This window comes from Meles meles, chromosome 21, assembly GCF_922984935.1.
Source record: "Meles meles chromosome 21, mMelMel3.1 paternal haplotype, whole genome shotgun sequence".
NCBI lineage: Eukaryota > Metazoa > Chordata > Mammalia > Carnivora > Mustelidae > Meles > Meles meles.
The window spans coordinates 9558589-9573913 of NC_060086.1; the positions used below are offsets into that span (position 1 = coordinate 9558589).

At 51.6% G+C, this 15325-nt stretch overlaps 2 protein-coding genes across 3 annotated transcripts; one reads left to right on the forward strand and one right to left on the reverse strand.

The window, feature by feature from the left end:
* Nucleotides 1–169: 169 nt before the first annotated feature.
* Nucleotides 170–9987, forward strand: LOC123933371 (paired immunoglobulin-like type 2 receptor beta). Of its 2 annotated transcripts, XM_045992438.1 has the most exons (4): nt 170–377; nt 703–1092; nt 6528–6713; nt 9589–9987. In XM_045992438.1, the coding sequence occupies exons 1-4, from the start codon at nt 323–325 to the stop codon at nt 9591–9593; spliced, it is 636 nt and encodes a 211-aa protein (XP_045848394.1). In that variant the 5' UTR covers nt 170–322; the 3' UTR covers nt 9594–9987. The 2 variants fall into 2 exon arrangements, with proteins under 2 accessions (XP_045848394.1, XP_045848395.1); XM_045992439.1 differs by lacking the exon at nt 6528–6713.
* A 4124-nt stretch (nt 9988–14111) lies between these two features.
* MBLAC1 (metallo-beta-lactamase domain containing 1) lies at nt 14112–15228 on the reverse strand. The gene has a single exon (XM_045992436.1). It carries the CDS (start codon nt 15098–15100, stop codon nt 14351–14353), a length of 750 nt encoding a protein of 249 aa, XP_045848392.1. The 5' UTR covers nt 15101–15228; the 3' UTR covers nt 14112–14350.
* Nucleotides 15229–15325: the final 97 nt, after the last annotated feature.

Here is a 15325-nt window from a genome sequence, read left to right on the forward strand (position 1 = left end):
GAGGCCACACATGGCCAAGGGCAGAACCATGGCCTTCAGCAGGAAGATAGAGGCTGGGGCCTCTGTCATGGCTCTCTGCGCTCTGACCACAAGGAAGCACTTTTGCAATATAGGAAAAGAAGACACCACATTGATAAAGGAAGTGCTGGTCACTCTGGGGGCGGGTGAGTTTGGGGAAGGCTCACCCTCCTGTGCTCTTCTGAAAGGGCCTGATCCACGCTCTCCGGGTGTCTCCTGCCTCCCCAAGGAGGCACCGCCAGGGTCTCCCCTCTGGCCTTGACGGAGCTGCTGTCGTCTCCTTCTCGGGGAGGAGAGCGAGGCAATGGGTCTGTTCCTGCTGCTGTCTCTGCTGCTGCTGCCGTCACGTCTGCAGGCTGGTGAGTGTCCGGGACACCCTGGCTCTGCCCTGAGGCGCAGCGAGTCCCCAGCAAGGGCTGTGGCTGGGCAGCTGGAGAGGGGGTCTGCTGGGGGAGCTGGCCAGGCCTCCCAGCCCCAGCAAGAGACAGGCTGGTCCCATAGAGCTGGTCAGCCCCAACCCTTCACCCTCCTCCCTACCCCATGCCTGGCGAGGGGACCACCCAGGCCAGAGAGCCAGACCTACCATCTGTCCCACTACTGCCCGTGGGGGACAGTGTCAGAAGAGCTGGGGTTATCTTCTTCATCCTCCCCGTGGCTTCAAGTCTCCTCTCCCGTCTCCTGCAGGAAGCTCAGCAGAATGTGATCTAAGTACTAACTGTGGAATCAAGCAACCAGACCACCTCTCAGCCCTCAAAGGTGGCTCCGTCCGCATCCCTTTCTCCTTCTATCACGAATGGGAGTTAGCCAAGAAACCGAGAGTGAGTGTAGCCTTGAGACGGACGCACTTCCATGGGGAGGTCATCTACAACAGTACTCTGCCTTCCATCCATAAGGACTACAAGAACCGGATCTCCCTTGAATTGTCAGAGGCTCAGAGTTCTGGCTCCCTGACGATATCAAACCTGCAGGAGAAGGACGGGAATATGTACTTTTGCCGGATCCAAGTGGAAACATTAAGATGCGGCAAGAAGGTGGTACAGGCCCTCAACGGGACCAAACTCACCATCACCCGCGGTGAGTCCAGCTGCCCCGGCAGACACCACGCTCACCCTGAGGCTCTTAAAGGCCATGGTACCCCCATCCGCCAGGCCTGGCCCAGGTTCCACTCTTCCTGTGTGCCCTTCTCTCAAACTCCTCTCCCCACACCCACCCTCCTCCCCAGCCCTCTGACGACTTTACTCTTTCTCCTCCATCTCCCCAGGCCTTGCCACCCCCTCACTGCCCCCTCCAGATCCAGGCCCCACTCCCCCAGCCTCAGCACCTTCTGGGCTCCCCAGTTATCCTCCCTTCTTGCCCTAAGCTGGGGCTGCAGCCTGCATCCCTGCCCTCGCCCCCAGGCTGTCCTGACTAGTTCAGGATGTGGGCCGCCTTCCCTTTGTCCTGCGTCCACGTGGGCAGCCCCAGCCAGACCCGACTCTTGCATCCCCAGCCATGGGCTCAGCCCAGCACACCCAGCAGGTGCCCAAAGATGACCCGAGAGCCCGTTCCCCTGGCAACGCCCCATGACCTGTTTTCCTGATCCCCCCACTTCCTTCTCCTGCTCTGCTCCTTGGAACCCAGACCATGATGCTCCCCACCCAGCCCCATCCCTCCTCTCCTTTCCCATCTCCCTCTTCCCCTGACTCCATCCTGTTTCCCCTCGTTACTCCCCCATCTCTAGTCCCCCGCCTCTGCCTGTACTGTCCCCGTTGTCCCCTCCGATCTCGCCCCTCCGTGCTGGCCTGTGAGAGGCATGGCTCCAGCAGAGGTACAGCCGCTCCCGCTCACTGTGCGCTGTGGGGGGAACAGCTTGGTATGCGTCTCCGTGGTCAACCTGCCCCACGGCCCTACAGTAACAGCAGGTACTGCCGTCGTCTTCCTGCCACAGATAGGGACACTGAGGCTCGAACAGCCTGAGGACCTGCCCAAAGTCACCCTCGTAGTGTAGGTGGACTTGAACCCAGCTTAACCCTGGAGCCTCCACTCTTAACCAGTAACTGTCAGCCTCACCGGCTGACCTGAGGCTATCATTGTCTTGAGTATTTTTCATGGATAATGGATGTGCTGCATTCCTAGATCCTCCACGTAACTCAGCAACCCGTGGGGACTTGAACCTGGGTTTGTCCCCACAGCACAGGGGGAGGGCATCTCTCCCAGGAGCAGGCACTGGGGGGTGCGCTGTCTGTAGGCTTCCTTAAAAACGAAGCCTACAGCTTCGTTTTTCAGCGACTCGTGCTGACAGTTCCCAACTACACATCACTGCTCCTGGCGGGAAGGACACCGTCTGTGTCCCCAGCCCTGGTAACCACTGCCCCGTAGGACCACCGGGCTGGTTTCAGAGCAAATAGAAATCGGCTCACGACTGAATTAGGCCAGACAGGCTTGGGTTTATATTTCGGGCACCTCCTCCATCTTCCCTTAAGTGGCCATTTGGGGGAGATTTTGGCTCTTCTCAGACCCCTCCTCCTCTTCCTTCCTTAATTCTCCTAACTTTTCTCATTCCTCAGTTTCAGTCACATTCGCTATGAGTTTTTCATCAATAAATAAATTTTTTCAATTAGCACAATTAATTGGATATTCATGCTCATAATTTTTTTAAAATACAGGGAAGTAATAAAAAGAGAAGTTTTAACCTAAGTGAAGTTTCATCACACAAAACATCCCCCTAAGGGAAATTTGCAGCAAATCGAACTGAGAAGTCTGTGGTTGGCTTAATCATGCTTTTTACATACAGATGTTTTCTTTTTGTATCCAAAGCTCACTGTATTCTCCTCTGTAAATTCCTCTTATTATGTCTTAGCCCAAAATCCTGTATTCTCCTAGGGGCTGAAAATGTTTTATTTTCTTCTGATTTTTGTATGCTTTCTTTTGACAGTAAAACTCACTCATCTAGTGAGAATTTCTTTTGGTATATGGTATGAGGTAAAGAACTAAATTGATCTTCATAGCAAGAAACAAATCAATCACTGTTCTAGGGATTGTAACATCACGGTTCAATGGCTGGTGAGTCTATGTCCATAGAACCACGTTACTTCCTCAAAAACCTTACTATTGTTTTGCGCTGTTGTTTCACATAAATATTAGAATAAGCTCACCAAGTTCTGAAGAAAACACTTATAGGTATTTTTAAAACCAGAATTGCATTAAACCTATAAGGCAATGACAGAAACGGAAATCAGTGTGAGTCCAATCTTCCCACCAGAATGGCCGCTACTTTATATCCCTCAGTAACCTCGGCAGTGTTCTTCCACAGACCATGTAAGTATCTCACAAGACGCTTTCCTCTAAATCCTCTATTTCTTTAACTAATATGCAACGTTATTTTTTGAATGTTCATTTTCTATAATTTTCACTAGAAAATATTGCATAAATTCGGGCCAAATGCTGGGTTATGTGCACGTTTACCTCTCCTCCCTACCAAACTCTACTACAATGATAGCAAAGGGAATTTTTTTTAAATTTTTAATTTTTTAATAAACATATAATGTATTATTAGCCGCTGGAGTCTAGGTCTGTGAATCGCCGGGTTTACACACTTCACAGCACTCACCATAGCACACACCCTCCCCAATGTTCATAACCCCACCACCCTCTCTCTACCCCCCTCCCCCCGCCCCCCCCTCAGTTTATTTTGTGACATTAAGAGTCTCTTATGGTTTGTCTCCCTCCCGATTCCATCTTGTTTCATTTATTCTTTTCCAGCTCCCCAAACCCCCGCACGTTGCATCTCCACGTCCTCATATCAGGGAGATCATATGATAATCGTCTTTCTCCGATTGACTTATTTCACTAAGCATAATACCCTCTAGTTCCATCCACAGTGTCGCAGAGGGCAAGATTTCATTTCTTTTGATGGCTGCATAGTATTCCATTGTGTATATAGACCAACTCTTCTTTATCCATTCATCTGTTGATGGACATCTAGGTTCTTTCCATAGTTTGGCTATTGTGGACATTGCTGCTATAAAACATTCTGCCTCTTCGGATCACTACGTTTGTATCTTTAGGATAAATACCCATTAATGCAACTGCTGGGTCCTAGGATAGCTCTATTTTCAACTTTTGCAGGAACCTCCATGCTGTTTTCCAGAGTGACTGCACCAGTTCGCATTCCCACCAACAGTGTAGGAGGGTTCCCCTTTCTCCGCATCCTCACCAGCATCTGTCATTTCCTGACTTGTTAATTTTAGCCATTCTGATTGGTGTGAGGTGGTATCTCATTGTGGTTTTGATTTGTATTTCCCTGATGCCGAGGGATGTGGAGCGCGGTTTCATGGGTCTGTTGGCCATCTGGATGTCTTCTTTGCAGAAACGTCTGTTCATGTCCTCTGCCCATTTCTTGATTGGATTATTTGTTCTTTGGGTGTTGAGTTTGCTAAGTTCTTTATAGACTTTGGACACTAGCCCTTTATCTGATATGTCATGTGCGAATATCTTCTCCCATTCTCTCAGTTGTCTTTTGGTGGTGTTAACTGTTTCCTTTGCTGTGCAAAAGCTTTTGATCTTAATGAAGTTCCAATAGTTCATTTTTGCCCTTGCTTCCCTTGCCTTTGGCGAGGTTCCTAGGAAGAAGTTGCTGCCACTGAGGTCGAAGAGGTTGCTGCCTGTTTTCTCCTCAAGGATTTTGATGGATTCCTTTCTCACATTGAGGTCCTTCATCCATTTGAGTCTATTTTCGTGTGTGGTATAAGGAAATGGTCCAATTTCATTTTTCTGCATGTGGTTGTCCAATTTTCCCAACACCATTTGTTGAAGAGGATGTCTTTTTTCCATTGGACATTCTTTCCGGCTTTGTCAAAGATTAGTTAACTATAGAGTTGAGGGTCTATTTCTGGGCTCTCTGTTCTGTTCCACTGATCTATGTGTCTGTTTTTGTGCCAGTACCATGCTGTCTTGATGATGACAGCTTTGGAATAGAGCTTGAAGTCCGGAATTGTGATGCCACCAACTTTGGCTTTCTTTTTCAATATTCCTTTGGCTATTCGAGGTCTTTTCTGGTTCCCTATAAATTTTAGGATTCTTCGTTCCATGTCTTTGAAAAAACTGGATGGGATTTTGATAGGGATTGCATTAAATGTGTAGATTGCTTTAGATAGCATAGACATTTTCACAATATTTGTTCTTCCAATCCATGAGCATGGAACATTTTTCCATTTCTTTGTGTCTTCCTCAGTTTCTTCATGAGTACTTTATAGTTCTCTGAGTAGAGATTCTTTGCCTCGTTGGTTAGGTTTACTCCTAGGTATCTTTTGGTTTGGAGTGCAATTGTAAATGGAATTGACTCCTTAATTTCTCTTTCTTCTGTCTTATTGTTGGTGTAAAGAAATGCAACTGATTTCTGTGCATTGATTTTATATCCTGACACTTTACTGAATTCCTGTATAAGTTCCAGCAGATTTGGAATGGAGTCTTCTGGTTTTTCCACATATAGTATCATATCATCTGCAAAGAGTGAGAGTTTGTCTTTTTCTAGCAAAGGGAAATTTTAAAGACAAAATCCACAAGGACAAAAAATATGTGAGTCATGTGGTCAAAATCAGTATTTGGGAAGCTGGAAACACGGAGACTAATGTACCTGGCCTAGGAGACCAGGGAAGCTTAACCCTAAACCAGCAGTGGGGAGACCGGGAAGAAAGGTGATTTTTTAACTACAGAAACCCCTGACGGTTCAGCAAGGGCGACCCCAGAACACCTGACAGTGGGAGTGCAAGGGGGTCAGAAAGCTGGAGGATTGGGCGAGAATCTTTTTAAGAAGCAGGAAAACCTCTATACCCCTCCCCACCCAGCAGAGACTGGAGATTTGCTTTCCAGAAAGGATGGACCAGAAGGACGTTGGGGGCACTACCCCACGCATACTGGGGGCTTGGGATCAGTCTTTAAAACTGGAGATTTGGTGAACTGATGAGACCCTAAATGCCCAGCCCCCTTAGATGCCTCCCAGTTCTCAGGCAACCCAACTGGTATCGCCCATCTCGCTAAGGGCAAGAAATCAGGAGATTCTTCTCTGGGAAATCGATCTGGTGGAAACCCCAAAGGATCCAGGAATCCTAACCGATCCTACAGTCCAGGAGCTGACAAGCACTTTCTTCCAGACCACATACACTGCCTCCAGTCAGCGTGGCTTCTGCTCATCAGCCTCCAAGGGGACAAGGACACGGGGTCTTGGCCTCTCAGGGAATCTCCCAGCCCTGAGGATTACCTCTGCTGTCCCTGGGATGCCTGAGGCTACAGTTTAGAGATCCCTATTTGTCGGCGATGAAATGAGGTTCTGAGGTCACACCACTGATGGGAGGTAGAGTCAGCATCTAAGCTGGGTGATGTGGATTCATTACCCGCTCCCTGTGTGGGAGCTTCAGAGAGTGGTCCCCCGCCCCCAGTATTCCCCAAAGTAGGAAACAAGATGTGACAGTTTCATCCAGAAACCTCCAGTCCTCCAGGGGAAAATCTGCTAAATTCTCATGTCTTCTCAGCTCTCACGACGACCACCCCTGCCCCCACCACCGCCGCCCCCACCAGTGGTGTCTCGGAAGGCAATAGGAGCTTTGTACCTTCACCCATGGGTGTGGGACCTGTGCTCATTATGACAGTGGCTGACATTGTGCTCAAAACTGCAATTTTGGGACTGATACTCTACCTCAGGTGGAAGAGGAGCACAGGTAAGTGGTTCCGGGCCATGCCCCAAGCTTCCCTACTGGGTGTTTCTCAGAACCACCTGCATCAGAATGACCCCCATGCAAACAGTGAGGGTGGTGAAGAGGTCACTATCCATGCAGGGGCAGGAAGTCAGTGAGGAAACTTTTGGTAACTCAGTGCTGTGGAGGAGGCTGGCGATGGGAGAAGAGAATCTTGTAAATGACTCCCAAGAGCCTCTGATCCCAGGGGCAACATGAAGCAGGAAGTGGCCACCTCAGGTCGGCCTTACAGACGCATCAGTCTGTGCTGGTGGGGCCAGAGGTGGGCCAGGCGGGGCGAGTCTAAGGCAATGGCAGTGGGTGGAGGGAAAGACCAGATCCTGGAACAGTTTCAGAAGGAAAACCAGTAAGACTTGGGGATTGGGCTGGTGTAGAGGCGAGGGAGTGGGAAGGACTAGGGTGAATGAGCCCGTGGGGAAACCACCAAGCAAATTAGAGAACACAGGGGTTCAAGACCATGTTTGGGGGAGAACGATGGTCCCTTAGTCTGGGATATGTTGGAGATGTGCCCGTGTGGCCTCCGCGGACAGATGTCCCTCAGCAGTGTGGGTGTCTGCATCTATAGCTCAGAGGACAGGGCTAGAGGCGTTCATCATTTACACCCCACCAGTCTCCAGTATTGATCTGAGATTCCTCTGAAGAAAACTTTCAGTGAGAGGAGATTAGCTGCGTGAGATACTAAAGCACAGAGGTGAGGAGCACAGAGTCCGGACGGCTGCAGTCAGGTCCTGGCTGCAGAAACGCTGGTGCAATGGTACTACTACTCTCTGCCTCAGCTCACCCGTCGGTAAAATGAGAAGAATAACAACACTCACCCCGGGGTTTGACATGACAATCACATGTAACGCATCGAGACTAGATCCTGGCACAGCATAAGGACCATATGAGCATTAGCGCCTGCAATTTTACGCTGTAATGATTTAAATGATTCGATCCTGTCCTATATGGAAACACAGATAAACCAATATCCGAGAAGAGAAAAGCCCCAATATAGGCAGGATGAAACAGATCAAAATATATTCAGGAATTTAGTGGGCTAATAAGCAGCATTTCTAATCAATAGGGAAAGATGAGAGTCAATCAGTAGATGGTGCTGGAACCATCTGGGAACCAACATAATGCTAGAAAAAGTGAGCAGCCATCTGGGGAAAATAATATTATCTCATAATTCGCACCAAAATAACTTCCACAGAGATCAATCAAAGAGTTAAATGAAGGGGGAAATAACCCCAGTACTCGAGGAAAGCGCGTGAGACCATCTCCGGTCCATGCAGTGGAGATGGCCTCCCTAAGTATGATGGAAAACCTAAAGCCATGAAGAAAAATATTGACAAACTCAACATACACAAATTGTTCTTCATTCTGCGGAGGAAAAGTCACAACAGTTGTCTCTAGAGTGAGGCTGAGGGTCGGAGAAGAAGAGCTTTGACAGTCACTGAGGGAAGAGAAGAGGGTATTTCAGGATTCCACCCAGATGAGATGCCAGAGCTCTGTAAAAGCATCACTGCGCATGATCATGTCTCCCCCACGCAGGTGTAGAAGCTTCTAGAACTTGTTGGTTAGAAGTTATGTTCCCCGGCTGGCACCAGAGAAGAAAAGTAATAGGGCTTGCCTACGACAGAGTTCCTTGTTTCCCCTCACAGAAAAGGATGAGGAGGCAGATGGCAGAGGCTTCTGTCCTCGGGCACTCAGGCTTCTAGCTTCCTGCTCACTGTCCTAGCTACTGGCTTCTGTCCTGAAGATTGCCTCATGATCCAAGATGGCTGCGGCAATGTGGATGGAACTACAGGGTAATATGCTTAGCAAAATAAGTCAATCAGAGAAAGACAACTATTATATGATCTCCCTGATATGAGGACGTGGAGATGCAACATGGGGGTAGGAAAAGAAAAAATGAAAGAAGATGGGATCGGGAGGGAGACAAACCATAAAAGAGTCAATTTCAAAAAACAAACTGAGGGTTGCTGGAGGGAGGGGGGGAGGGGGAGGGGGTGGGGTTATGGACATTGGGGAGGGTAAGTGCTATTGTGAGTGCTGTGAAGTGTGTAAACCTGGCGAGTCACAGACCTGTACCCCTGGGGATAAAAATACATTATATGTTTATTTAAAAATTTAAAAATTAAAATAAATAAATAAATAAAAATCAAGGTTCTGTAACTGAGTAGAAAGAAATGAATGGAAATTGGGTAAGCAAAGAGCGTCCGCTGCCATAGGCCTCAGCCAGAATTAGAGATGTGTCAACTAAGTGTGGCCTAAGGACAGGGGAACAGGAGAGGTCAAGGAGCTCGTGAGAGGGGGAATGCAGAGGAGAGGATCAGCAGGGAGCTTGGACAGCCTGAAAGAAAGTGGATTATTAAGGGACAAGAGTTCATAGGGTCAAAGCGCACACATAGCAAGCAGGATCATAATAGGAGAAAGCTGGAAGGAAAGAAAGTTGCAGCATAAAAAGGATGCTGGCGCTTAACATTTCAGAGTTCTCAGTCCCTGAGATTTAAAAAAAAAAAAAAAAAAAGTCCAGGGTATGGTGGGATAGAGGGTCCTGGAGTTTGGGGGATGTAGGAGTCCCGTGTGTCCATGGATGGTGGAACCTCCCAGATGGTGTTGGGTGGTGGAGGGCATGTCTGTGAAGCAGGGGCCAATCCTTGGGAAATGCCGCAGAGAGACTCGGAGGACGAGGAGGGAAAGTGTTGGTGGGGAGACTGGCGGGTGTCAGTGGCGGAGGGTGGAGAGGAACGGGCTGCAGCTCAGACCCGGGTCCCAGCCATGAGGCTCACAAGGCAGAGAAATAGCTGCCACTCCCCGTCCACAGGCTCACCCCCTTCTCCTTCCTTCTGGCCAGGATGAAGCCCAGGACAACCCCATCCTCTATGCCTCCCTCACCCTCTCCAGCTCCTCATCACCGGCAGCACCTCCCCGCCTCCGTCCCAAGGAGGACCCCCAGGAGGAGACCCTATATTCTCTCGTAAAGGCCTGACGAGTGGGACTGGAGGATGACTTCCTTAGACTGAGCTGCCCAGCGGGTCACAGCCTCTGATAATGACCCCGGCCAGACACGGAAGACTCAGAAGCCAGTGGGCGTGGAAGGCCTCCAAGGACCACAGAGAGACAGGCTGCTCCAGCCCCTCTCCACCTCCCCAGCCCGTGCCCACAAGAGTCAAAGGACTGGTGGGATTTGCCCGAAGGCATCTAAGGAGAAAACTGATGGCACCTTCCATTTCTGGCTTCTGCTTCTCGCCAGGAATGAATTATAATAAAAGGTCACACCCGAGATCCCTCCCCCAGTACTGGAGTTGGGTGACTGCCTCGGGGCGGGAGACAAGAAACCCCGACTGGTAGCCAGCCCAGAAGCCAGGGTCTGCCCCTCCTCTACCCCTTCTCCTTCCCCTCCCATCAGAACGAACACGCAGGTGCCAAGTGCACCACCTCATTTCGGCTCCGCCAAGCTGAGCCGGACGGGATGCGCTCACCCGAGCCGTGAACAGGACCACAGGGGTTAGTGCTTTTCTCCAGGCCACGCACCTAGTAAGTGGCTGAGCCGGGGTCTGAACCCAGACCTGCCCTCCCCGACGAAGGCCTTCTCCCAGGACTCAGGTGTCCCGGCCTTCCCAGATCCCTCAGACTGTGCCAGCCTCCCACAGACACAGGGACGTGCCCCAGGGAGGGGAGAAGAGGGAGGGAAGCTGAAGGGAAGCCCATGGTTAGAGACCAGCTGTGGAGAGCTGTAACCTGTTTTATTAACATGGGAAATGCACAGCTAGGACTTCGGCCAGTTGACCTGTAGCCGATGAGCAAGCCCCACACTTAGCAGCTTCTCAGGGACCCTCTGAGGGGCTTTCCCTGCTGCCGGCAGGAAAGAGGGTGAGAGAGAGCAGCAGGGAGCCAGGTGCACATAGCTATTCCTCGAAGAAGGTCAAGGTGAAGTCCCCGGCATCATCTCCACACCACGGCTCCTCCAGCTGCTCTGGCTCTTTCCCAACATCTTCCAGGAACTGCTCCAGGTCCAGGTCACTGGAGGCGTCATCGTCAGGGGGGACACTTCCAGCCCCCTGAGGCTGTGGCTCCTTGGGTCCCGGCCCTTCTTCCCCCTCCCCCACCCCCACCATGCGACAGGCCCCCGGGATGAGCTGGTGGGGTCGGGCCCTTGGGCACCATTCTAGCTTCTCTGTCCTCAGACAAGCTGGTTGCTTGCTTGGGGGATCTTCTTGCTTTTTAGCCCTATTATTTTTTTCTCCCTCCTACAGCTTTGACCCATCAACTCTCATCCCACCCTGGGATCCCGGCCCCAAAGACCCCTGGCAAGACTCCTGGAGCTTCCTGTAGGAAGAGGTGATCCAGGAGGACTTTGAGCGGTGCCCCGGTGTTTGCAGCGCGGGCAGGATACTGGAGCTTCTCCAGAGGCTGGGCAGGGTCAAACACTGAAGTCCTGGGCAAGGAGTCAGAGCTGGGCCACAGGTAACAGATGCCCAGAGAAGTCAGGAAAAGAGCATTGTTTATCACATGGTGTTACAGACAAAACACCAAGTTCTGGAGCATTCAGAGAAACATTTTTCTCAGTTTCTGCTCTCAAGGGACAGTGGGGCAAGGACGTGGCCCAAAAACATGACCAACACCAGTCCTATTTACTGCTACGTGAATCAAACAGGGAATGCGTTAAAGGAGTTCAGAGTAGGGGTGGAAAATTCAGAGGGCATTTTTCTGTAGGAGATGAGCTGAGTGAGCCTGGATGGTTGGGATGGTACAGGAGAGAGGGGACAGCAGGAAAGAGAGCGGGATCAGAGGCCAGAGGGAGAAGGAACAAGCAGGTGAGACAGGCAGGCAGTCCCAGCCCAGCTAGAGCAGAGTTGGTTTTAGGACTGGGAGAAGAAGTTTGGGTTATTCTGCAGGCAAGGTGGAGCCCCTGAATGTTTGTGAGTAGAAGCATCTAACTATATGGGTCAAGTTTTCCCAAGAGTTTACCCAAAAGGGAAGCTGGAAGAAACGTCTAAGAGGATAGTCACTCTGGGCCTCACCCTCCAAGGCTGCCTTCCACAGTTTTCAGCCTCCCTAATGGGTCATTTCCACGAGTGTTTGTATCCTCCCAGGACTCCTCTTGCTGTGACTGAAACAGAAAGCAGCTCGGGCGGCAAAGGGGGGATTAGCCCAGGTGACTGGAGAATGCAGGGGTTGGTGTGGCTTTCAGAGCACTAACTAGTCTCTCTCAGGATCTTTTTCTCTGAACTGCTCACTTCTGCCCCCTACTGTTCAGCTTCATCCTCGGCCTCCACTTGGTCTCAGGGCCCATGGGCTCTTGCCACAAGGTGGCATATGACCTACTTTCTCATGTCAGTTTTTTTTTTTTAAGTTTTTATTTTTTAAAAAAGATTTTATTTATTTGACAGATGGAGATCACAAGGAGGCAAAGAGGAGGCAGGGGGCGGGGTGGGGGGCGCAGGCTCCCCGCTGAGCAGAGAGCCTGGCGCGGGGCTCAATCCCAGGACCCTGGGATCGTGACCTGAGCTGAAGGCAGAAGCTTAACCCACTGAGCCCCCCAGGCGCCCCTACGTTTTTATTTAAATTCCAGTTAGCTAACAGTGGAGTATTGGTTTCAGGTGTACACATTGTCATATATGTAACTATAGGGATTCAACAGTTCCGTACCTTTCCCATATCAGTCTTTCAGGGAAGAACTACTTTTTTCCACTAGCTCCAGCAAAACCCCTCAGATGGCCACGCCTCGACTAGCTTAGGTGACCTGTCCATCCTGCAGACAATCAGTGTGGCCAAAGAGAAGTGTTGCTCTACATGACCAGACCTGAATCATGGGCAGAGGCCCACATTCTGGATATAGAGTCAGGACTGGAGTTTTATTTGCATGAGTTGAAAGTGCATTGTTCTACATAACCCCCATCCGCCCCTTTTTCACCCTCCCTACAGCCCTGAAGCTTTTGGAGCTGCACTCCACATATCAGACAGGGCCCCTGAAGGCCACAGAGACACAGTGCTGCATTGATGGGCCCACAGCTGGTGCCTGTACTCTCTCCACGCACCGGTAGCCTCCCAGCACTCTGTGGCCCAGAAGCTAGAAGAGCTGGCCAAGGGCCCCCGCAGCATGGTAGTTCTGAGGCTGGGTCCCCCACATGGCCACCTTCACTCCATGTGTCTTTATCTGGTGACTGGCAGGGATCTGGGCAGTTGTGGCTGAGCTGTTGGCCTGGGAACTCTGCACTCTGTGGTCACCAAACTGGCCAACACCGACTCCAAGTCTGTGTGTGGGGCAGCTGCTGGTTTCCTGTCTAGGTGAACCGGTTCCTCTGACCTGCATTTGGGGACCTCCACCTGGCCTTTGTGGACACTCGGGAAATAACTCCCACTCAGGCCCTGCCCCGTGGCACCCCCCCACCCCATGGTGGTTCATCTGCAACAAGATGGATTTGCTCCTCTCCTTCATCTGCCCCACCTGAGTGCTTCTGTGGGTCCTGGGACTGTGTGATGGGGGCCTGGGACACAGTTGTGAAGAGGACCAGAGCCATAATAGGAATTCTAGGATAAAAGCGGGTGTCACTGACTTCTCTGGACTGGAAGACCACAGTAGTTTCTTAACCAGTCCAGCCAATTCTATTCTTGTCCTACTCTGACCACGTCTCCACTCAGAACAAGAGTAGTTACTTCATTATTTTTTTAAAGAGTAGTTACTTTAAATGAGACCAAGTCATTAGCCTGCTCAAAAGCCAAAGCTGAATTTGTATCTCAGTATAAATCCAAACCCCTAACTGTGGTCCTTGATGGCCCGGCCGAACTCTGCATCATTTGTTGTCACTCTCCTCTGCCGTCCAACCCCATGCTCTTCTTCTTGCTCAAGCAAGTCAAGTCGTCCTACCTCAGGACCTTTATACCTGCTGTTCCTGCGCCTGGAATGCACATCTGCCAGCCCCTCATATGGTTGGCTTTCTTCCCATTCAGCTCCCTGATTAAAAATCATCTCCTCCTAGGCTTTTCCGGACCACCTTAAATAAAAGAAGCCATCTTCCCATCCAGGCACTCTACCACTGTCTTGCTCTCCTTTTCTTTCATATCACTAAACACAATCTGTAATTATCTGGTTTACTATTATTAGTTGTCTGTCTCTCCAGAGTGTAAGCTCCATAAGGAACAGGGTATTTGTCTAGCTTGCTCACCATCGAACCGCCCCCCCCCATCTAGGGCAGTGCTTGAATCATTCCTCCAATGAACAGATGGATCAAAGGCAGGTGACTAAGGTGTTACCTCTATGCCCTGCACCTTCTCTCAGCAAGCCTGCATCTTGTGAGAAATAAGCAATTGGCCGAAGTGTCCCCCTGTGGCAGTTGCTAATTACCAAATTTGCATAATTATCACCATTAAGGATTCGCATTTACTTTAGGTCTTTATGATTTTCCATGCAGTTTCCTATGTTTATTTTGGACGACCCTCCCAAGAACATTCTCCCACTTTACGGGGACCCTGAGAGGTGGCACAGGGCTGAGCCAGTCCTTGGTCCTAGTTTGGTTGCAGAACCAGTGATAGGGATGACTGTCCTCGCTGGAAAACCGGCCTCTTGCAAGGGGGTTTGGAAGCGATCACCCTGACCTCTGGTCTTCCGGACATCAGTTCCGTGGCTGAGGGGCTCCTCTGACGACCCTAAAGGGGGCTCCGTGACCAGGCACGACTACATCCGCAGTACCTAGGACCCTCTTCCGGCTCCGCTCCTGGGCCACCGGGTCTTCGCTCAGCGCTTGCCATGAGTCTTCGTCTCCGCTGCGTTCAAACACGTCGCCTGCCACCACCACGGTGCCCAGGGCCGTGCCCGCCACCACCACGCTCACGTCCCGCTGGCCCCCGTGGCCCGGCGTGGCCCACACCTCGAGCCCGGGGCCCAGCTGCAGGGGCCGCTCCTCACCTAGCCCGTGGGGCAGGTAGCGGCCTCCGGGGAGGCAGAAGTCGTGCGAGACCAGCAGAGCCGCCCTAGGAAAAAGCCCCAGGTTCCCGATGTGATCCGAGTGTCCGTGGGTGCCCACCACCAGCGTCACGTCTCCAGGGGCCACGCCCTGCCCCGCCAGGGCCCCCAGGAGCGCCTCCCGAGCCCAGGGGCCCCCAGTGTCCACGAGGATGGGGCCACGGGCCGCCTCTTCCAGGGCGGTCTTCGCCCCGCCGCTCTCGGGCGGGGACTCTCGGCTGGAGGCTGAGCCCCAGGCCTGAGGCAGCACTAGCGTCACGGAGCCGTCGGCGCGTACCGCGTCGTCGACCCCCTCCGGCTCCGCGTAGCCCTGAAGCAGGACCACCACCGAGTAGCGGTCGCCGCGCACCAGCAGAGGCGGCTCCCCGCGCAGCGGCTCGGTCCGCACCACAGCGCTCATGGCAGGATCGGGACGGCTGGGGATGTGGGCGACCGCCCAGTCCCTTTGGGTTCCCACGTGCGCCCCGCCTCCTCCAAGTAGCACCTTCCAAGTCTGTTCTTTGCCACCCCTTAACTCCCTCAAGATGGTATCGCCCTAACCCCCCATCCGTAGATGGTATCGTCCAAGCTTCCCTTAGCGGGAACCCCGCCAGTCCCTCTGTTTTCGGCTGTGGCCACGCTTCTC